This window comes from Ochotona curzoniae, unplaced genomic scaffold (assembly GCF_017591425.1).
Source record: "Ochotona curzoniae isolate NIBS_2020 unplaced genomic scaffold, NIBS_Ocur_1.0 scaffold_3835, whole genome shotgun sequence".
Classification (NCBI taxonomy): Eukaryota; Metazoa; Chordata; class Mammalia; order Lagomorpha; family Ochotonidae; genus Ochotona; species Ochotona curzoniae.
Genome location: NW_024467114.1, coordinates 8,652,564 through 8,676,520, shown reverse-complemented (window position 1 = coordinate 8,676,520; position 23,957 = coordinate 8,652,564). Strand labels below are relative to the sequence as shown.

General features: G+C 41.9%; 1 protein-coding gene across 1 annotated transcript in view; it reads right to left on the bottom strand.

Annotated features, from left to right (window-relative positions):
• AKAP9 (A-kinase anchoring protein 9) overlaps nucleotides 1-23,957 on the bottom strand; it is a 116,989-nt gene that overhangs the window by 79,308 nt on the left and 13,724 nt on the right. Inside the window, 6 exon segments of the mRNA XM_040964985.1 lie at nucleotides 2,253-2,450; nucleotides 3,191-3,346; nucleotides 4,683-4,853; nucleotides 5,202-5,255; nucleotides 11,072-11,116; nucleotides 14,250-14,495. Of these exon segments, the coding sequence (XP_040820919.1) occupies nucleotides 2,253-2,450; nucleotides 3,191-3,346; nucleotides 4,683-4,853; nucleotides 5,202-5,255; nucleotides 11,072-11,116; nucleotides 14,250-14,495 (870 nt within the window).

Genomic DNA, 23,957 nt, shown 5'->3' with positions numbered 1-23,957 from the left:
ATTCCAAAAATATTTAGTACTTTCTGTAGCTAGTAAAGAATATCACATATTATCTAGAAGTTTTAAAGAGAAAAGCCTTAAGAATAAATTAAGGGGGTCCAGTGTGACTTCTTAGTGGCTAAATCCTTGCCTCACTGACACCACGATCCCATATGGGTGTCGGTTTGTGGCCCAGCTACTCCACTTCAAATCCAGCTTCCTGTTTCTGGCTTGGGAAAACAACAGAGGATGTCCCAAAGCATTGGGACCCTGGACCTATGTGGGAGATCTGGAAGAGGCTCCTGGCTCTTGGCTTTGGATCGGCTCAGCTCCAGTCATTGTGGCCATTTGGGAGTGAACCACAGATGGAAGATCTTTCTCTCTTTCTCTCCTTCTCTCTGTATATCTCCTTTCCAATAAAAAATAAATCTTTAATAAAATAAGTTCCTTTTGTATACTATCGTGAGTTGGTATTTACAGGCAAGTGCTCTGCAAAGAAAAAAAGAACAGCGAAGGGGCTAGTGTAGTGGTGTAGCTAGCTAAGCCTTTGCCTGCAAAACCAGTATGCCATATGGGTGCTGGTTCTAGTTTCAGCTTCTCCATTTCTGATCCAGCTCCCTTCTTACAGCCTGGTAAAGCAACAGAGGATGATCTAAATCCTTGAGCCCTGGTACCCACATGAAAGACCTGGAAGAAGACCTCCCAGCTTTGGACTGGCCCAGCTGTGGGCATGGTGACTATCTGGGGGTGAACCAACAGAAGGATGAGTCTCTCTTTTTCTGTAATTTTGACATTCAAGTAAAATCAATAAAATCCAAAAAGAAAAAAAATCTATAAAAATAGCAATGAGAACAATTTCTATGGTTCTACTTTAAATTCATTCCTGGGCTCTTTAGTGAATCAGTAATTCAGGGCTATACGATGCTTAGTGACTGAACATCAAGCAATATTCAAGATAATTCATCTAGTAATCTGGCCCTAGACTTTGGGTTCAAGCAAAATCTGGAAGCAGCACTGATAGGTTCCCCAGTTTCCACTCAGGACTGTGTCTTGGAACCACAGCTAAAGCCAAGGCACAATTCTTATTACAGTGATACGGCATAGAACGTGGAAGCCCTGAGATCAAAGTCTTGGCTCGGGTATTTAATCCTCTCTTATAGTTAAGTACTGTAAAGCACAAAGAAGGAAAGGATCAAAAGCAGAAGCAGGTAAATAAAATCACTGTAAGGAGACCACAGCTTCATGCAGAGGCTGACTGTAATAACCTTCCTTAAAAGATGTCAACGTCCACTAAAAGGAAGGGTTCAGAGGGAACTGAGGACAGCGCCCAGTTAGACATAGAACAGGTAAGGTGCCATCAGCCTTCGAAAATTATGGAAAATTCTTAACCTTTAAGAACTGCTGGGGGCTGTACTGCGTTTAGGAAGTCTACTCTACATCTGTGACTGCTTCCTGTGGGATAAGCAATTGCGTCATCTCAGTCCAACGCCAGGGAACATCTCGTTCCACTACTGCTCCTTGATCACAGGGCTTAGGACACAACACTTACTGTCAGTTGGCTTTTCAAATTAATTTCTCTACGGGAAGAAAATAAAATTCATGGACTGTGAAACATACATGCCACATGATAAGTACTTCTCATTGTAAATTAATGATCTTATGCTCGGGCTTTAAACGCTAATCCCTACTAAACAATGAGATCCAGTGCATTCCAGGATATTGTCATCATTCTTGCCAAGAAACTGTTACAAGTACTCCATGAGTGTCTACATAATAACCTTTACATTATCTTAATTGTCAAGCATGTGTTTCTCAAAATTTTCATGTCTTCATTTTGTACCTCTCCTGTTTTTCAAAGACCTGTCTCTCATGTCAGACAAATGAGGACTGAAATCTGACTCCATCAACTCATTACCTGTGTACCTAGGTGATTTCTTGCATCTTGCTTTTCCAAAATGTAATGAATGTTGTGTGCAAGATGTACTGTTATGCCTGGTATGGAGTAAGTACTTAATAAATGCAACTAATACTTTAATTCCTTAAACAGGTTTTCATAGTCCTTATCGTACTGTGGAAGAGTCTCTATAAGTATACAAAAGGCACTATTACACATGTCACAGATTCCATATTTACAAATCTGTCAAAACTAATGAGTAATCAGTATGTTGATGGTGCTGATTGATTCACTTGGATAACAAAAATATATATATTTGCACAAAAAAACCTTAACACTGCAAAGCTATTACAAGTTAACCGCCTTACAATAAACATACCATTTCATATACTTTAATTTTCTCTTGCAAGAAACTAATCTGCATTTTGAAGTCTTCTTTCTTTTTCTGATAGTCTTCTAGTAAGTGGTCCTGTTCTTCGAGCTGCTGCTGATGAGTGAGGATCTGCTGTTTGGCTTGTAGCAAGTCTGCAGCCGTGCTGCTGTGAGTGCTGCTTCTCAGTGTTTCACTGGCCTGTAACTAGAAAACAGAAGGAAATCCCAAACCACTCCAGCACAAAGGGGCAACACCGGAGGATGGACACTTCAGACAACGCATCCCGGGAGCTCTGCTCATTCCTGGGCTTCAGCCCCCGGCAACAGGCTGCCATGCTCACTGGTAAGCAAATAAGACACTGACCCACTGAGACAGAAGTGGGATCTAAGGCTGTACTTGTTGGATTTCTGATGATCTTTTAATTTCCAGTTCCAGTCACATTTAGAGGCCTGAGTTTTACCTGTATTTCAGTAAAAACAGGCATCCTCACATTAAAATTCCCCCTTCTGCTTGTACTGTGCCAGTGCTTCTGTTACTTGCCATTGGAAAGTCTGACTAATGCAATCAGAATCTTGGGGTTCTAATTAGAGGCAAACAAAGCATATTCAGTCTGGTTAACTGTTTAACACCTAATTAAAATAAAATCTTACCAGGGTTGGCAAAGGTAGCCTACAGGTTAATTTCTGCAAATTTCCCCTCCACCAACCATATAAAATCCTGTAGGATTTCAAAAATAGTGACAGGGAAGAAATACAGGAAAAATTAATAGCTGGAAATCACTAAAGTAGTGAGAACAAATTCTTAGTTAACAATATAGATGAACTAGTTTGGTGTATGACATAATAAGAGATTTTTAAACAAATTTAGATGTTGAGGGGGAAAGTGAAGCTTTAAAAAAAAACTACTAAAAGTTGAGTACAGTTAGTCCTATTAGTAATACTTACATGCTGGAACTGAATCTGTAATTTTTGGCTTTGTTCTGTCAACTCTAAAAATTCTCTCATTGTCTCATCCCTTTCTCTTCTTGCCTGCTGTAAATTGGCAGTGAGCTGGGTTATGATGCCATCTCTTTGTTTAATGGCAGCTTCGAATTCTTGTAACTAAAGGAAACCAGAGAAAATAGTAAGTACTGAAGTTACTTCCTAAACAGAATTGATGATTATTAGATAACTGCTCTTCAAAAGTGTGAGATTCACTACTTAGTCACTGTTTGATTGTTTGTTTGTTTGTAATTACCACTAATGTAAGGTCTTTTTGCTTTTTTCTTACTAAACTTCTTGGTAAGGCCTTTGTACCATGGTGTAACTCCAGAGTATGTTATCTCACAAGACAAGGGGTGGAGTAGAAGGAAGAAAGTTTAGAGGGAGGAGGAAAGGCAGGAAGGATGGGCATGTCGCTGTATTCTTAGAATACCTGTTACATATTAATCAAAATTTTTAGAAATATGAAATTCAAACCACATCAACAGAATTCTGGAAAGCCATCAGCTTACAAGAATTGGCTTTATTTCCAAATTAACCCTAAAAATTTTCACTTGAAATACAGAAAGTACATTTGGCTGTTTACATGTATCTCCTTCTAGAAGGACAAGTGCTGTCCTCAGCCTGTTCCGAGAGCCACCACCAACCAGAGGGCCAGCCCAACTTGCTGCTGCAGCGGATGAAGCTAAAATGTATTCAGACATTGTCGGTGTCCTACACACGTTTTCGTGACTAACTGCAATGACAACAGATGTCACCGCCTAATCATACAAGGTAACTGACAAAGATTCACTGACACACTTAATGGGCTTAAGCTGTAACATTCTGAAACATTTTGCACCTTAATTTTCTCTCATGCTGATTACAAAGTGTTTTCAGCTTTGTCATCTTAAAATGTGAAATAAATGAACTTACATTATTTTAACCATTACTAGAACCCTAGTTTTTTTTTTTTTTAAAGACTTATTTATTTGAAAGGCAGAGTTTATGGAGGGGAAGGAAGAAAGAAAAAGGGACAGAGAATATGAATCTTCATCCATTAGTTCACTTCTCAAAATGGTTGCAATGGCTAGAACTGGGCCAGTACAAAGACAGGAACCAGGACCTTCTTTTGGGTATGTGGCTGGCAGGTACCAAAATACGTGGGTCATTTTCTACTGCCTTCCCAGGCTGATGACAAGGATCTGAATCAAAGTGGAGCAGCCGGGACATGAACTGGCAGCCATACGGGATGCCGGTGTCATAGTTGGTAGATTTATCTGCAACGCCACAATGCTGGTTCTGGATTCCTGGTTTTAAATAGGGCTGTTTATGCTTTGACTAAGGACAAAAAGGATGACATGACTTTAAGTGACCAATGAAACACTTCATCAATAAAGAATAAACACCTACTACCAAACTTCCAGGTTTCTGTTCCTAATAACAGCAAATCAAAAGGCACAGAAGGCAGTCATACCTGCTGCAGTCCTTCGGTCCCGTAAGTGGCCCTGAGCTCTTCCAACTCTCTACTGAGCTCTTCAATCTCTTGCTGTTTCCCAGTCAATTCAGTTTCCATCATCTCTAGGTGCGCCTGACTGTACTGTACTCCTGGTTCAGAATAAGAATCATCGACACCAAATTCTTCTTCCTAAATGGAGCCAAGATTTTTAATAATCCAATACTTCCTCAGAGAGCAGGAATCAAATACTAAATTTCCACTTTAAAACTATTACTCATTACCAGGAAGTTATTGGCACAGCAACCTGGATTGTTGAAGATGTAATTTATACTTCAAAGGTGTAAACAGGGTATGTGTATACTCTGTTACAACTGAGTTTTATAATAAAGGGTGGATAATTATTTTATCAGATATTTATTAAGTGCATTTTGAAATCACACAGAGAAAGAAGTACATGCAAGAAAAAGCATTGTTAGTAAGCCAGATTTTTCAAATAGTATAAAACATTAGTAACACAAGTAGCTTTAAATACTGTACCCTTAATAAATCTGCAGGCTTTCCTGTTCTCATCACAAAACTGCAACCATTAACCTGTATAAAAATAATTTCCTGATATGTTATGATCTTATAATTTTATTTAGCTAATAATATGTCTGCTAAGTGTATTCATGTCTCCGAAGGCTACACAAAACAGATACATGATTAGCTTTAAGTAGAAGGCATTCTGATCATTTGAAATGAAAATAACTCTGAAACATCTGCGTGCTTATAATGTAAGACACTGCAAGTCAATCAGAGTTCTATGTTCTGTTTGATTTTCACAAGGGTCACTAGGCGCTCTTCTATAAAATACTTCCTTAAAATTCATCGTTTGCTGGTGAAGCCTACTTATTTTCTACTAATGTGTATTCTGTTGACACACGCTTCAAGGAGGGAAGGTGAGGACAAACGCCCCCCAAGCACTTTCCCGAGGCAGCACTGCTAACAGCCTGCCAGTCCTGAACCTGCACTGCTCAGCTCTGCCTCAGAGGATCTGTGCTGGGAGGAAGCAGAGTGGCACAGCATGTCACTGCACAGTTCCCACTTGGGGCTCAGCAGTGTGACATAGCAGGTAAAGTTGTTGCCTACAACAAGGGCATCCCATACAGACACTATTACGAATCTTGTCTGCTCCTCCACTTGGGATCCAGCTGCCTGCTAATGCACCTGGGAAAATCAGTGGAAAATGATCTAAGGGTTTGGGCCTTAGAGACCATATGGGTTTGGGGCCCACATGGGAGACTAGAAAGGAGCTCCTGGCTCCAGGCTTTGGTTGCCTGGCTCGGCCCAACAGGGCCATCTCAGGCTGGAGTAACACTTAAATTAATTATTAACACAAGTCATTTGAGGTAAGTTCCAAATTTAACACTTAGAATTTTCAATTACCTTTTCTCAACTCCAAAATGAAGCATTCTGATAACAGCATAATAAAATGATTATGAATATCTTCAAGTATCATATTAAATAACAGATAAAGTGGTAATATTCTCATATTACATAAATTATGTGCTTACAATAATCGTACAATCTTAGCCAATGTTCAGCTTAATTTTTTTCCCAAAATAGTTGAGCAAATTTAATATTTTAACTTCTTAAACCACATGCCCGGTTTTTAAAACTTAACTGTAATTACAATGTAAAAATCTTGTCAATATTAAATTTAAAATTTGTACATAAAAATAGACTATAAAATATAATTAACCCAAACTAAACAAAAGCAAACTATATTCCAAAGAATAGGGATACTCAAAGGAATATTAACAATAATTAATAATTAGCATTCAATTATTTTTAATGTAATTATTTTCTTGCTAATTAAAGTAGAAAGAAGTCTTTCTTCTAATATTAGATTTCTAACACTACATTTGGTAGTCGCAATATGCGTAATATGAAAGTAACCTGAAATATGAAGTTTGGATTAGTAGGACTCAATGAAAGCAGGTTAACTTTCCTCAATGCCATTGACTAGAGCACTTGCCAGTATTGAGCCTTTATGCTGTGCTAATATTTCTATGTGTTTTCTAAGTTCCAGAAGATTTATTCCATCTTTACACACAACTTAAAGATATCAAACCTGCAAGTAAGATACATGTTAAACTTTAAAATTTTTGAGTGTTCTAGGCAAGCTAATCTGAGGAAACACAATTTTGGTTACATAGCTGTTGAACAGTCATCACACAAAATCTTATTCTTTCAGTGAACACTAGTCTAAAAATGCTAAAGAATAACTCGCCCTTTATTCATAATTAAGACTTTATTCCTTTTTTAAGACTTTTTTTTAAGTGGAAAGGCAGATACACAGAGAGAAAGAGAGACAGAGAAGGATATTCCCTCTGCCGGTTCACTCCTCAAGTGGCTGTAACAGCCAGAGCTAAGATGATCCAAAGCCAGGAGCTTCTTCCAGGTCTCCCAACCTGCAGATGTAGGTTCCCAAGACTTTGGGGCATCCTCAACTGCTTTCCCAGGCCACAAGCAGGGAGATGGAAGGGAAGTTGAGCAGCTGGGATACAAATCAGTGTCCATATAGGGTCCTGACACATGCTACGTGAGGACTTTACTCTCTTCTGCCTCCTCCACATATAAATGTGGCTTAGAAGTCTCCCAAAATTCGACCCAACGTAGTATTCTAACAGCTAAAGTCTTCACCTTGCATGTACTGGGATCCCATATGGATACCAGTTCTAATCCCAGCAGCCCCCTTTCCTATCCAGCTCCCTGCTTGTGGCCTGGCAAAGCAGTCAAGCACAACCCAAAATCTCGGGACCCTGCACCTGCGTGAGACCCTTAAGAGGCTCTGGGCTCCTGCTTCAGATCAACTTACTTCCAACCACTGCGGCCACTTAGAAAGTCAATCAGCAAATGGAAGACCTTCCTTTCTGTCTCTCCTCCTCTCTGTGTATCTGACTTTCCAACAAAAAAATCTTTATTAAAAAAAAAATGAAGTCTCCCAAAATCCTAGATCAGACACTCTGATCTAACATCATTAACTGGATTGGCTAAAGTCTGAATAGCCAGGAATTATTTAATGTTTTCTATAGCCATAATTAATACAGTCATGTCTTATCTAACCATGGTGATTTGTTTTGATAAATGTTCCTCTTGGTGATTTCATTCTCCTGTTGCCCCACTTTCCATCCAGCTCCCTGCTTGTGGCCTGGGAAAGCAGTCAAGGACGGCCCAAAGCCTTGGTGCCCTGCACCTGTATTAAAGACACCAAGGAAGCTCCTGGCTCCTGGCTTCGGATTGGCTCAATTCTGGCTGTTGAGGAATTTGGGGAATGATCCAGCACACAGATCTTTTTCTCTGTAAATGCGCCTTTCCAAAAAAAAAAAAACAAAAAAAAAGCTGGGACTGGTGGCTAGGATAGGCTGCTTCACCTACTGGGGTACACAAAAGCCAGAATGCATACAAACTGGGCTAGATCACCAGTTAGCAGTTGCCGGGACTGGGTACAAGTCATCTCAGACTGGACCGTAGTAACCCCTGGCAGACACAAAATCAGTGGCTAGAAACATGTCTGGCAGGAGAACTGTGGGCACTTCCCTGCTAGGCTGTATCTGTTGCTGTGAGCACATGAACCTGTCGACATACGTGAGGTTTGGGTCTGGGGGCAGGTCAGGCTGAACTAAGCTACAGCACCCACAGGTATGCATGAGAGCCAGATGGGATATAGGTTGGGCTGGCCTAAGCCACACCAGAGGCTGGCACACACAAAATCCAGGGCTGGGAATAGGCCTGGTGGGAGTTACTGGGGTTTCCATGACTTGGCCATGGCACATACTGGTGGTATGTATGTAGACTGGATCTGTGGCAGGCTGGGCTGGGCCACAGCACCTGTCAGTTCATATGAGAGATGGGGCTGAGGGTGGAACTGACTAGACAGCTGCATCCACTGGTATGTGTGCTGATTGATGCAGGTGACAGTCTGACTCTGATCTTGTACTGGCTGACACACCTAAGAATCAATTCTGAGGTCACCCTGATGAGCTTTCTCATGAGACTACCCAGTTACACCACTGGACTCAGGCCCTGGCCACAGGAAAAATCACATGATGTGTGGTCCAAGCTTGGGGTCCACGTATCAGGACTAGGCCTCCTCAGTTGCTGATACCTGTGAGGTGGGCAGCAAGTCTCTCTGAGCGTCAACTGATGTTCCCCATCCCCACTGCTGATACAGTTTGACAACAAGGAGTGACCTTCTCCCCCTCCCTTTCTGTAGACACAGGAGGGGAAAATAACAACTGAAAGTATGTTCTACACAGGAGGAAAACACACGCATGTGAGTGTGTGCGCACACACACACACGTCCCACCCACCTTCCTCCATAACTAGCCCTCCCCACTCTAATGAGTTAATGAGAGGCACACACGGGCATGCATCCCACTTAATTATGCAAACCATATTAAAAAAAAAAGTAAAACAATTTGAAATAGGGTCTGGCGTAGTAGCCTAGTTGTTAAAATCCTCACCTTGCAACTGCTGGGATCCTATATGGGTGTACTAGTTCATGTTCTGGTTGTCCACTTACCATCCAGCTCCCTGTTTGTGACCTGGGAAAGCAACAGAGGATGGCCCAAGGCCTTGCGACCCTGCACCCACATGGGAGAACCAGAAGCCGCTCCTGGTTCCTGGCTTTAGATCAGCTTAGCTCTGGCCACTGTAAGTCAATTGAGGAGTAACCCATCAGATAGAAGACCTTTCTCTCTGTCTCTCCTTTTTCTGTATATCTGCCTTTCCAATTAAAATAAATAAGTAAATGAATAAATCCTAAAAAAAATTTTGAATAAAACCCATTTGTGCCTTACTTTGAACACATCATATATGCTAGGTATCCCAGACCAATTATTTATTTTTTAATAAATATATTTAACTTAAAATTATTTTTTTTTATTTGAAAGGCAGAGTTAGAGAGAAAGACAAAGAGAGAGAGTCAGAGAGAGAGAGAGAGAGACAGATCTTTAATCCATTGCTGCATTACTCAAATGGCTAAGACAGCCAGAGCTGAGCTGGTCAGAAGTCAGAAACCAGGTGTCCGAGTCGCTGGGCCATCTTCCGTTGCTTTCCTGGCCATTAACAGGAAACTAGATCGAAGTACAGCACCTGGGACTCAAACGGTACCCATATGTGATGTTGGCACCATAGCTGGAGGCTTATACTATACCACAGCACCAGCCCCACAAATAATTTCAATTTAATTTTCTGGATTTCATAATCTGCAACAATATTCTAATCTAAAAAATGTAGATGAGTAATGTTGCATTGTAATAGGAATCCTCTATTAAATTTTCATACAGAGTATCTAAAAATTATCATCTTTTGATGTGTTTAGTATTTCAAATCTGTATTAATAAAATTAACTTTTTCTCTATTACCCCAATGTGAGAAAATCAGCCAAATTTTGTGGCATGCAAGCAATGATCTAATTTGTGGCTAATTGGTATGTAAAAAAACTCTACTCTAAAGCACTTAGAATAGGAGTTGTCACAAACAAGCTGCAACGTAAAGCTACAGGACAGATCCTGAACTGCAAGCGAAGATTTGAACTCAAGATACTCCACTAAGGACAACTTCACAAAGCTGAAACCAGGCGTTGAGTACTGATCTAACACTGGCTAATTATTTCCTTGACCGGAAACTAAGAAGTATATTCTTAGCTTTTAAACACATGAAGCTTCTGAAGTGTACAAGTTTTGCTCCCATTAACATCTTGACAACACGGAGAACTCCTCCTTACTCTGTATGGTTCAATAGCAACGCGTATTTCACAAGTCTCAATTTAGAGCAGTTTGGTAATAGGGAAAAAAAATCCTGTTCTTAAATGAATACATGTTTTCCATGCATCAAATTCTGGAAAAAAGAAATGACATTCATGTCTAAAAGAATAACAAAAAAGGTGTAACAAAATGACAGATAGTACCAGGACAGTACACAATAACGCCCCCAGCGCACAGATTAGTCTTCACCACCTAAACTACAATTATAATCACCAACATTAATCTCAATAAGTGAGTTATATGATTAATTAGAATCCAAGCATTTAAAAAATTATTCAAAACAAAGTATCCCATAAAATTTTTATTGTGCTAAATACCGACACCTTTCAACAGTAACTTATCTTAGAAATCCAGTATCGCACGGCCAGGAACTAAAACGAGGCTTACACCTGACTAAGGGCTGAGTTACTCAGACAGACCCGAGACCTTGCCCGTGAGCTAACACTAATCTTCAAGTTTTCTAGTCATACTATATTGCATTACAAATTACAGTACAAGTGAGCAAGTTACAAGAAATAAAGCACCAACAACCAATAATGTCAATAATGTAAAGTATAAATGCTATTTATGCATTTTAAATCGTAATTGTCTTACCTCTGAACTGTAATCATCTGCAGTAGTTGAAATTTCACTCTCTGGCTAAAACAAAAGTAAAAATCAATTAAAATCACATGGCTTTTTTTCCCTCTTGTTAAGTATCATACTTACATAAAATACTAAAAAGAAACTCGTGAAAATTATTCAAATATTTTTAAATGTACTGGAATTATGAAACAAAATGGCTAACTAGTGCATTGAATGCTTCTCACTAGGCACTATTTAAAATGTAACAGTATCACAGGATACTAGCACACAGGGTCCTAGACGCTACATAAATAAGCCAAAAGCACCAAATGAAACACAATTCCTACAATATCTGCGCTTCTTTGAAAGTCCTAACACAATGTCAGAAAAGTTCAGTTTCTTCAAGAGTCATCAAATCTTCATGCCTAAAAGGTAATAAACTGAAAAATAACAAAAACCACTTTCCAAAGTGAGTGATTTTTCCAATTTCCCCTTCAGCTGAGAAGCTGTAGGAAGGGTCAAGGAACAAACGCAAAGCGATTCCACAGGTCCTACCTTGGTCTATGCCCTCTCACGGCATCTGCACCTTTCTGCCTACGGAAAGTCAGATCCTTTAACAAACACTGTCACCGTCTCCATTCTTTACCCAAGGTATTCAACATGCAAGACCACGTTTTTTCTAACTGACCTTCTTCCTGTGCCAGGAACAGAACTAACCTCTGTCTTCTCTAAAATCCTGCTAACAGCAGCTCCTGACTCGGGAGGCAAAGCCCTCTCTAAAAGCCAGAGCGTTTCTATGCCACGGCTCCCCACAGTGACTGGTTAGGTGTGTACTCTGTACTAGAAACTGTGGCTCTAAAACTGAAGAGGCCAACAAGTTTACCACTGCATATAGTGAAGACCCCAAATGCTAATTTATTATACACACACACACAACAAGATCATCTAAGCAGAAAGAAGAAAGTAGCAGCAAAATTCAAGGTAGATCAATTAAAACGAAAAAGTGGATCAGAGACCAACATGTAAGAATTAAAATTGCAAAATTAAAAAATAATTTAAATTATAAATGTAGATGTTTATCTTCACAATCTTGGTTTTAACAATTGTAGTCTTAGTATCTAACACCAAGAGCACAAGCAACTAAAAAAAAAATACAAGCAACTACATCAAAATTTAAAACTCAATGCATGCAAGGACACACCAAGAGAGAGAATAGTAAAAGATTGCAATAGCACATCTTGTGTTCACTAAGAATGCAGCTGATCCACATTATTCCGAGACTGCATCTGGGAGTTCACCTCCTTGGTAAAATGTACTGGTAATCCCCACAGCAACAGTTGCAGCACATTCATGGTCACTTGCAGACATGAGCAGCACACATTTCTAGCTGAGGCCAAACAAGGCAACACTGCCTTCCTGTTTCAGCTCTGTAATGCCCCTGTGCCCCTGCTATTCTTTCTGGTGTCACATTTCTGTGGATGGTTCCACCGATAAAATAGTCCCAACTAAAGTGCTCTCTACTGATCCTAAGAGCAGGAGGTTGCAGTGTGCTTTGTGAAGAAAATATGTATTAGATAAGCTTTGTTCAGGTGAGGTACACTGATGGTGGAAAAGGGTGAAATGTAAATGCATCAACAATACTGAAACACACACTCAAAAGAACCAGTGGATGGACAATCCTTTTCTCTGTCTCCCCTTCTCTCTGTGATTCTGACTTTCCAATAATAAAAAAAGATGATTACACATCAATTAGTTGATAAAAAATGTGGTGTCCAGTGGCTCACGGGAACCTTTAATTTCCCTTAACAGCAAAGATTCAGTATTTGCTATTTCACCACTCAAGTAACTCCATGGAACACAAAATACACTAAGGAATGCCTGTATTTGAAGAATGAGTAACTGAGACAAAACCCATAGTTCTGTCTCCAAGTTCCAACCCATTCTTTTCCCATGGCATCCTTACTCTTCCATGATGAGCTCTCCCACCCTAAGGATGGAGAACACACCCTCATGGCCACCCCAAGGCTCAATCTCTGTATCCACATCCTGCTGACTCCACAGAAATTGGCCAAGGCACTATCCAAATGCAACCTATCTCCCTCCCCATCCAGCACTCCTCCACCTAAGCAATCCACCTTCTGTTCCTGGGCCTGTTGGTGGCCCCACATCCAAAAAACCCTTTCCTTCTCCCTCACCCCTCTTTTTGTACAATGATGGTCAGAATTTTTTTTTAATCTGCTTACTTTAAAATAGAAACATACATATTTGGAAGGCAGAGAGACTGTGACAGAGAGGTGGTCATCTGGATCACTCCCCAAATGCCTCAAATAGCCACATGTTGGCCAGGCCAAAGCCAGGAGACTGGAACTCAAGCTGGGTCCCCCGCCCTGGATGTCAAGGACCCAGGACTTGAGTCATTACCCATTGCCTTGTAGGGTATGCATCAGCAGGAAGCTAGATTCTGGAGCTGAGGCTGGGACTTGAACCCAGGCACTCTTACATGGGATGCAGGCATCCGAAGAGGCCTCAACTATTGCACCAAGTACCTGCTCCCTCCATTTCTTTACCCTGGAACATGACATCCTCGAGCAGGCTAGGCGGATGGATGGAATTAACATTGATGAAGCAGCTACAACAGGTCAAGTGTAATCTCCAGCCCCTCACCACCACCACCACACTGTCCTTTCACTTCAGGAGCCAGCTAAAATCTCGACAACTGCTCCTGCCTTGGCAAACACTGCTGCTTCTCCACTTCTCTGGTTCTAATTAACTTCAACTCATACGGCAAAGCCCAGCTCTCTCACAACTTCATTACCATCTTTCTCAATGTCATACACCAGACTTGCTTGGACATGCTGTGCGCCCTGCTGATAACATAGCTCCAATCAGAGTACAGACCACATTATCTTCCTATTTGCACTCTGGGCAAGAATGACTTCCTTAAAAAGTAGGGTCTGTCACACTCATCCTTGCATTGCGCTCAATCCTTGGTGTATTAGCTGCTCAGGAAGTGCTTGTTCAATCATGCACAAAACTTTTCCAGAGGCTATGGAATATTTCAAGCATGACTAGCTAACACACTAACACAACTTTCAAAATGCCACAAACATCACCAACAAGTGAAATCACACAGGGTGTTGGTGACTGCTGTCATTCCAACTACTTCCCACCTACAACCATCGTGTTTACCATCTGGACGGTCACTCACCTCGGCAGAGAAGACCTGGTCGGTCTGCATCGTCTCCCCACTGCACAGAGTTCCCCTTGCTGTGGGCTCCGGAGTCCCAGTGGGTCCCACCCCCTGACAACTGCTCAGACTCCTCTCCTCCTCCTGGGACTGGTCATGGTATGCCGACACGTCCTGTTTACTGCTTGAGGTTTTCCTCTTTTTTTTCTGCTTCTTGGAAGGATTCTGTCCATCAGACTGGGCTTTCCTCTGTCGAAACTGGGCAAGCTACAGAAAAAAAGAAACTTCTGTCAATGTCAAAAAGATGATTTTGCTTTGTTGCTGTGGAGTTTCTTTAAGAGATCAAACGCTAAATAAAAATGATGACAAAATAACTGTTAAAATCTTTAAAATAAGGATAAAGTTGAGATTGCAAAAGAAAAAGTATTGGATTCCAAAGGAACTAGGTATTTCTGAGTGAACATATTAAAATTTCGAGAAGTTAGAGCTAAAAACGTCATTCCAGAAACAAAGAAAATTAACCCAGAGGCAGAGTGAGGGGAAGTAAGATCTCTTAGGCGCCCTAGGGTGCGACGACAAGCATTAGACTCTAGATTACATGAACACCACACATACAAATGCAGTTCCTAACACACCTGAACTGCAGGATTTCCGGGAGCTCTACTGCTTTACGGTGAAGAAAATTAGCCAATGCAAAAATATTCTGCTTTACATATGGTCAGTGAAGACCTTTCATAGCAGAAAAAAATAGAAATAATTCAAACTTATCAAAAAGCAGTATTTTCCAATTCTGAATCATTTGCATATCATCACCAGAATTTCTGCCATATCTTAGGGGTACCTACATATATCATTTAAGTCAATGTTTTAGCTAGTCTATTTTTCTTATTTAAAATTTTTATTTTTAAAGATTTTCAGCCCTTAGTCTAAATTAAAAAGTATCACTTATGACCTTTTTAAAAAGTAAGCAAACATAATGAAAAAAGTTATTTCCTGCCTTTTAATTAGATACTCACTGAAGGTTGTGAGACAAACGGGCAAATATTAAAAGCTGTTATGGTTATATGAGAATGAAACAGACTTCGGTTTATCAACAGCAGATGAACTAAAAGAAAATTGGAAAAGCTAACAAGTCTTTCCATATTATCCCATGTTCTTTACCACAGAGCGCTCGCTAACATCACTCAGGCAGTACTGGGTCAGCCAGCAAATCCACACTGGAGAGACCAACACAACAGAGCCCGGCCGGGCTGTGAAGATGCCGGTTAAGACGCCATGTCCCGTCAGAGTGCCCAGGCTCAGCTCCTGGCTCTGCTCCCGGCCCTGCTCCCGGACTTCAGTCTCCTGCTGACACAGGCCTGGGAGACAGCAGTGACAGTGCCAGGGACCGGGCTTCTGCCACCAGTGTGGGTGACTGCCACGGAGGGCATCTGGACAGTGAACTGAGAGAGGGGAACCTTTTCCTCCTCTACTTCAAAATAAATACATTAAAAAAATTAATGTAAGCTATTATCACTAATAAAGATAACCATGGCATGGTAGTAGGTACAAGGTGGTACTACAAAATGATCTATTTTTATGAAAGGAAAATTATGCATACCTTTTTGGAGCAAAGCCAAGCAAGTTTTCTTTAATTATCTGGTATTATTAGGCACAGTAAATGAATACAGAAGAAAACAACCATACAGCATTAGTGGAACTAAGGTTATAAATGTTTTGGCATTTGATTATTTAGAAACTTCCTTTTTTAATGCAATACATTTTCCAACTTGTATTTGAAGCAACAATTCACTACCTAATCCCTAAGTTTAAGCATTTAATTGTTTCAAGAACAACAATAAGTGCAGTGCAATGCTGCACTGGCTAATCCTCCGCCTTGCAGCACCAGCATCCCATACTTGTGCTGGCTTCTGTCCCGGCTGCTCCACTTCCAGTCCAGCAACCTCCTGTGGCCAGGGACAGCACTGGAGGACCGCCTAAAGCTTTGGGGACCCCGATACCCATGTGGGAGACCCAGAAGAGGCTCCTCGCTCCTGGCTTTGGATAGGTTCAGCTCTGGCCTTTGCGGTCATTTAAGGAGTGAACCAGTGGATGGAAGACCTTTCTCTCTGTCTCTCCTTTTCTCTGTAAATCTGTCTTTCCAATAAAATAAACAGATCATAAAAACAAAATAAACTGAAGAATTGCAAGTTCCCTTCTGTCTTCAAAAGAGGAAATACACTGCTAGAATTACCACAACTGTTAATTAGGCCAATTACAAAGATGGCCAGTAAATGTACAATACAAAACACTAAATCTTGTTGATGATAATCAAAATATGATAAGTGTTACTGATAGGATAAAACATAATATTTTATATTATTTTTGGTAGGTGAAAAAAATTAGCTTAATTAACAAAGATGTTTTAGTCATAAAAACAATACAAGAAAATAGAAAAATATTATAAAAGTACACAGAGAATGTGTATTATGAAAAAAACTGCACAATTTCAGAATTTTTGCACTAAAATAAACTTGTCTTTAATTCTTTTCTCTCCAAAACTTTCTTAAAGCATTCTCATAGCTAACCATTAGCCTTGCAGAATATAAATTCTATCACATTTAAACCTTTTTCAAGTTATTTAGCAATGACCTCGTTATCCCACCTCCTGTCTCCCTCAGGAACAGGTGCAAGACCAGCTGCCTGTATTGATACAGGATTAAGCCACTGGAATGCATCCATACTACTGTGGACAGCAGGCTCATTCTTAAAAATAAACCAACGAGAACACTACCGAATGTATTATCTGCAAATAGAATCAGAAATCTAAGCACATCATTTAGAAAGACTCCTCACGCAGATTGTAAAAACAAAAAAATCTCATTCTTGAAATGACAACTGCAGAAACTTCTTAAAACCCTTATGTTGTGGGCCCGGCGCGATGGCACAGTGGTTAAGTTCCTCACCTTGCACACCCGGGATCCCATATGGGAGCCGGTTCTATCCCAGCAGCCCCGCTTCCCTTCCAGCTCCCTGCCTGTGGCCCGGGAAAGCAGTGGAGGACGGCCCAAAGCTTTGGGACCCTGCACCCGCGCAGGAGACCTGGAAGAAGCTCCTGGCTTTGGATCGGCATAGCATCGACCATTGTGCTCACTTGGGGAGTGAATCATCGGACGGAAGATCTTCCTCTCTGTCTCTCCTCTCTGTATATCCGCCTTTCCAATAAAAAAAAATAATAAAAATAAATCTTAAAAAAAAACCCTTATGTTGCTTGCTTTATAAAAAATTGGAATATATCTGGATAAGGATGAAGCTTTTGTTTAAAATTTAAACTCTATTAGACCATATTAATAATCTATATTTAACAATTATTACAATATACACATACATTACCAAACAAATGCTTTGCATTATAAAAGATTTGATTTTTACAAAGTTATGAGACATTAGTGTCACATTAAATGAATCCAAGTGATAAATATAACAGAAACAGAATAAAAAGTGGAAAGTTTCTATTGTGGTATTAAGAACAAGTCATTCCTCAGGTCATAAAATCAATGACATTATTTTAGGCCTGTGTTAACTGATTATATGCCATCTTTTTTCTCCCAGGACAGCCTGATCAACACCCAGGTCTGAACCACATGCTCACTAACGGGATCAATGGTCCACTGGTAGTGCTAAGCCTTTACCCGGCACAGCCTGCCCTACTCTAGGCCTTTGTGTGTGCTGGCGGATGTTATGGTCTAGCTAGCCCCACACCCAATTCTTGGGTGCGCCTGTGGGTCTACAGCTGGACCAGCCCAACCCCAGTACTCAGGAATTTTGGTGAGTTCCATGATCTTTGCTAGTGCAGCCTATCACCACCCCCAGCTGGCATGGCAAACCAGCTGGTATGGCAGCTGAATCTGCTCTCTTGTGAGCTGATTAATGTTGTGTCCAGCCTAACATGGTCCACACCCTACCCTGACACTCACTGGTGGGTTGTGTGGTCAAGCCCTGCCAGGCAGGCCCCTCAACCATGACTTTCATGCATGCCAGTAGGTGTTGGTTGAACCAATAAGCCCAGATCATGTTTCCCACGTGGGTGGGTGGGTGGGTTTGACCCTGCAAGCTTCTCTAGTTTCCCTCCACCAAACCACCAGGTCTCAACCCACTCATTCACCTGCAAGTACAGTCAGTGGAAGTTCCCTAGAAGTCACTTCTTGTCTGTCATGTTCTCTTTGAGCAGTTCTCCCTCCCACACATCCCTAGATCCTCTTCCCTGAGCAATCCACAGCCCCCTCCCCTGACTCCATGCCCACAAGCATGCAGATGCCGAAGCACAGCCTTCTGGCAGTGTGCCGTGCCAGCCTGGAGCCCTGCCTTCCTCCCCATAGTCCCCATACAGTTACACATGGGTCTCCAGATGCTGTGTGATGGTGTCCCGGCACCTGCCCTCCAGGCATTAAAAAAAAGAAGCCAAGAAGGAAGAAGTAAAAAGCAGAACGGGCAACTATGCTGGCAAGTTAACACAAATCTGGCATTAGCCAGGCCCAGGATGCCCATCAACTATTACCTGCTTTTCTCCCAACACTGTAACACTTGCCTAGGTACATTGCAACCTAGGTGGCTGACTGTAGCTGGGGAAGGGGGAAGGTTTTTTTTTTTTTTTAAGATTTGTTTTATTTTTATTGGAAAGTACTGGAAAGGCAGATTTACAGAGCGAAGGAAAGACAGAGAGAAAGCTCTTCCGGGACATGAACTGACTCGCATATGAGATGCTGGCACTACAAGGTAGAAGATTAGCCAGTTGAACTATCACACCTGCCCCGAGAGATCTGTGCACGGCTTCATTCCCCAGACGGCAGCCAACAGCCAGGGCTGGGACCAGGCAGGAGCCAGGAGCTTCACCCAGGTCTTCTACTTGGCTGGCAGGCACCATACCCCTGGGGCCTCCTCTATCCTTTCTCAGGACATTAGGGGGGACCTGGACCAGAAATGGAACTTCAGGGTATGGACCAGTGCCCACCCATACAGAATGCCAGCATTACAGGTGGTAACTTTATCTGTTATACCACAATGCTAGCCTCCGCAACAGCTTATAATCAGAGCTATGTTGGGCAAAAATGGGACAGCAAGAATAGCAGCACAGCACACTTTCAATTTCTTATAGCTATTTAGACTATTTTAGTTTTTATTGTTTTAAATTTTTATTTATTCATTTATTTAAGGCATACAAAGAAAATTCCCACCTTTTGACCGAATCTCCGAATGCCTTCAGAAGCCAGGGCTGGTTCAGGCCAAAGCCAAAAGCCAAGAGCTCCATTCAGGCTTCCAATACAGGTGACAAGGGCCAACTGCACCCAAGGGTGCCCAGCAGCAGGAAGCGGGAACTGGGAGGCAAGCCAGGACCTGGGCCAGGCACCCTGCTATAGGAGGCAGGTGTCACAACTGACATCTGAACTGCTGGGTCAAACGCCTGCCCCAAGCTAGTCTTATCTTAAATCTGAAAAATGGCAAGCGAACAGATAAGCCAAAAAATTCTACTCAACTGGGTAATCATCTGATACTACAATGATGTACTTTAAATGACTGAGAAAACATTTATTCTAAAACATGCTGAAAATTCAGACCACAGCCATCTGTGTTTGTCATTTGGAAGCCAGTCATAAAAATGTTAACATATGTAGTTACAGAAATAGCTGCAAGATTTACTGGAAAGATATTATGTCCATACACACTTGTCTTTCAAAATTGGTTCAGATCCTAAGCAAATGTCTTATTCTGACCAGAACATCAGTAAATGACTATACAGAAATTTATTCCTAAAACTCAAGATTTATAACTTTATAACTCATTCCCAATAAAGCAAGGACTTTATGCAACATGCAAAAATACACCGTTTCTGCAATGGCACTCTGAAATCACTAACCGGACTCTTTCAGGGTCTCACACGTCGGATGAGGACTCGGGACATGCCACGCATATGCCAGGCATGAGTCGGAAGATACACAATATTTTTAACAGGAGGACATGCTTGTCTGGGCCAGGCTATTAACTCGCTGAATTATGAGAAATAAATGAAATTTTAAAAATACAATTTCACAAACTCAACAGTGCTACATACATTTTAAGAGATGGTATGGGAATGTTCATTGTTCCAGAATTCTCAAAGGAGACTTCAGAGTGTAGCTGCATGTATCAGGAAGACAGCAGTCACTCACCTTTGCAGCTCGTATTTACCGACCGTTTATACGGCTTCCAGCCACGTCAGGGCACGAGGCAGTCACAGGTAAAACACACACACATCCTATCCCCGGACCACAATCCATGGAGGACAAACAAATACACATAAGTGACAAAACATTCTTCAAGAAGAAGTAGACACACTAACAGAAGATATAACAGAAAGCTCCAACTTTGATGGAGATGTGAGAATCAGGAAATGCCGAGAGAAAAAACAGATGTATAAAACCTGCGGTTGGGGCCCAGCAGGATAGCCTAGCGGCTAGAATACTCACCTTTATTGCACTGATATCCCATATGGGCGCTGGTTCTAATCCTGGCAGCCCTGCTTCCCATCCAGCTCCCTGCTTGTGGCCTAGAAAAGCAGCTGAGGACGGCCCAAAGCCTTGGGACCCTGCACCCACATGGGAGACCCACAAGAGGCTCCAGGCTCCTGATTTCGGATAGGCTCAGCTCCAGCAGTTGCAGCCACTTGTAGAGTGAACCATTGGATAGAAGATCTTCCTCTATGTATATCTGCCTTTCCAATTAAAAATAAATAAATAAATCTTTAAAAATCTGGGGATGGTGTTGTAGCACAGTGACTCAACGGCTGCCTGCAATATCCGCATCCCATATGGGTTCCGGTTTGAGTCCTGACTGCTCCACTTTCAATCTACCTTTGTATTAATGCACCTGGGAAAACAGTGGAAAGCAGACCGAGAGCTTCAACTCCAGTTCCCACAAGGAAGACCTTTCCTGGTTCCTGGCTTGAGCCTGGCCTACCCCTGGTAATGGCAACTGTTCCGGGAGTGAAGCAGTAGATGGAAAATCAATCTCTTTTTCTCTTTGTAATTCTGCCAAATAAATTAAAACTTTTTAAAAAGTAGTACCTTGGCAAGGCACGATAACTTAGTGGCTAAATCCTCACCTTGCATGTGCTGGGATCCTGTATGGGTGCCAGTCCATGTCCCAGCTGCTCCACTTCCCTTCTAGCTCCCTGCTTGTGCTCTGGGAAGGCAGTGGAGGGCAGCCCAAAACCTTGGAACCCTGCACCCATGTGGGAGACCCGGAAGAGCCTCCTGGATTCTGGGTTCAGATTGGCTAAGCTCCAGCCATTGTGGCCACTTGGGGAGTGAACTAGTGGACAGATCTCTCTGTCTCTCCTCCTCTCTGTTAATCTGCCTTTCCAAGAAAAATAAACAAACCTTTTTATAAACTAAAAGTAAAAAGTAGTATTTGGGATTTAAAGACAAATGAGTGTAAGTAATGTGCCCAGGATTATAATTAGTAACTGGCAAAACAGAAGAGAGTATCTTAACCCAAACCCAACTTTGCAATTCACCAATCTTAACTCTCGTGCAGTCCAGCTCCCTTCCTTCCACGACAGCTCACAATCCGGAGACTAACTTTAACACGTGGACGAAAAGAATCACCACTCTGACAAGTACTTTTATTTCGACATTGGAGAAAACACACACACACACCACACTTTCCCAAAGATCCTGGCACAAAATATTTTAAAATTTGTTTTCTAGTCTCCAGTGTTCAAAATCAGTTAATTTTCAGGTTTTTGCTGTAGAAAAGCTAAGCAATGCTAATTAATTCAAATTATGGTTACTATGTGCACTGGTCAGTGCTACCTTGAGATCTTTTTTTTTTAAAGATTTATTTATATTTATTTGAAAGTCAGCTATACAGAGAGGAGGAGAGACAGGGAAGAAGATCTTCCATCCGATGATTCACTCCCCAAGTGAGCGCAACGGCCGATGCTATGCCGATCCAAAGCCAGGATCTTGTGGGTATCCCATGTGGGTGCAGGGTCCCAAGGCTTTGGGCCGTCCTCGACTGCCTTCCCAGGCCACAAGCAGGGAGCTAGATGGGAAGCAGGGCTGCCAGGATTAGAACCGGCTCCCATATGGGATCCCGGTGCGTTCAAGGCAAAGACTGCCGCTAGGCCACTCCGCCAGGTCCTACCTTGAGACCTTTTTATCATTCCCTGATGAGTGGTAAGCTGCTACAACCAAACTCCAGCTGCTTCACTCTAGGAGCACAATGGCCAGCAGAGCTGGCCGGGACAGCAGATGTGCACAGAGCCAAAGGGCAACGGACCAAAGCAGCACTCGGGTCAGCTCTGAGGTCTATTCTCAAGCAGTATCCTAGAACAGCAAACGGACTCAAGAACGGAAAGGCCACAGGACTTTACATCATGGAGCCACTAAGGCCATTTCCTGTCATTTCAATTAATGCAACTAAGTTTGAAGCTTAAGGTATTATCTTAAAATTGCACATTTTGTTACATTTCACTTTCTGGCACAAATATTTGCTGAATTTTAGAAAGAATATGGATCCCACATGGTAGAGATTGCTGGTATGTGTGACACTGGACAAGCCACTTAGCCTCAGCAAACTCGGTTTCTGTAACTGTCCAATGAGGAGAAATATTAAGGAGCCTGGGGTGCTGTGTCAGGACTGGACCTCCTCTACTGCTGATGCCTGCACGTTAGACAGTGTGCCCAGGCACAGACAGGGGACAAGACAGTCGGCTCATTTCAGCCTGCAGAGGACGCTCAGTGACGTGTCAGGAGATGGAGCACAGAATGGGTTGGAAAGGCCTCCTGGCTGAGCTTTGGCAGCAAGTCTTCGTGTGAGCGGATGCCCTAAGGTGGAGTGCCAGCCAATGGACCTTGGAAGGATTTTCTCAACCGTGGAGCAACGAGACCAGCGACATTCAGAACCATCAAGATCACTCGCACAACAGCCATGGGTATTGTTCCCTCCCTCCCTTCCCTTTCCTCTCCCCCCTCTCCGCACCCCCCTTCCCGGCTAAACAAGAGAAAAAGAAAGAAAAGGAAAATTGGAAGTATTTGTCCCACTCACTTTTTCCCATGCCTTGACCCTCCCCACTCTAACCGGTCCTCATGGGTGGGCATCCTTGTCAGCTACGCAAACAACATCAGAACAAAAATATTTCAAAAATAAAATTTATTGAAAAACAAATAAATAAGCATGACGACTTCAAGAAACACCAATATGAAGGAATTCTTTCAACATAAATCTGGGTAAAAAAGAAAGTAAAACTGTATACAGGGTATGATTCAAGTGGTGTTTAAAAATATACTTACACAGGAAGCAAAGAATAAACACGAGCTGTCAAACAAGGCGGTCACAGTGCCTGCCTCCCTCCCCACAGCCCCAGGAGGACCACGCACTGACAGGACTAGGACGGGCACATGTCAATGCCACTACTTTTAAAAGGATACATTACACCCACATGCCTACCAGATATCTCATAAAAGATGAGTGGCATCAGATGCTACCCATTGCTGCTGCGTTTCCCTGCCATCTTAGCAAGTGTGATTACTAGAGAGTGAGGAGGGAGGCATTTTGTCCACAACCTTATCTAGTTTATGCCTATTTAAAGTTCAGCATCATTAAGAGTAAGTAAAGATAACCCTGAATAGCTTAACACGAAGCATACCCCTCTGAAACAGCCTCATACAAGTTTACCACCTCAAACCGCGCTGCTTATATTCTTAGCTT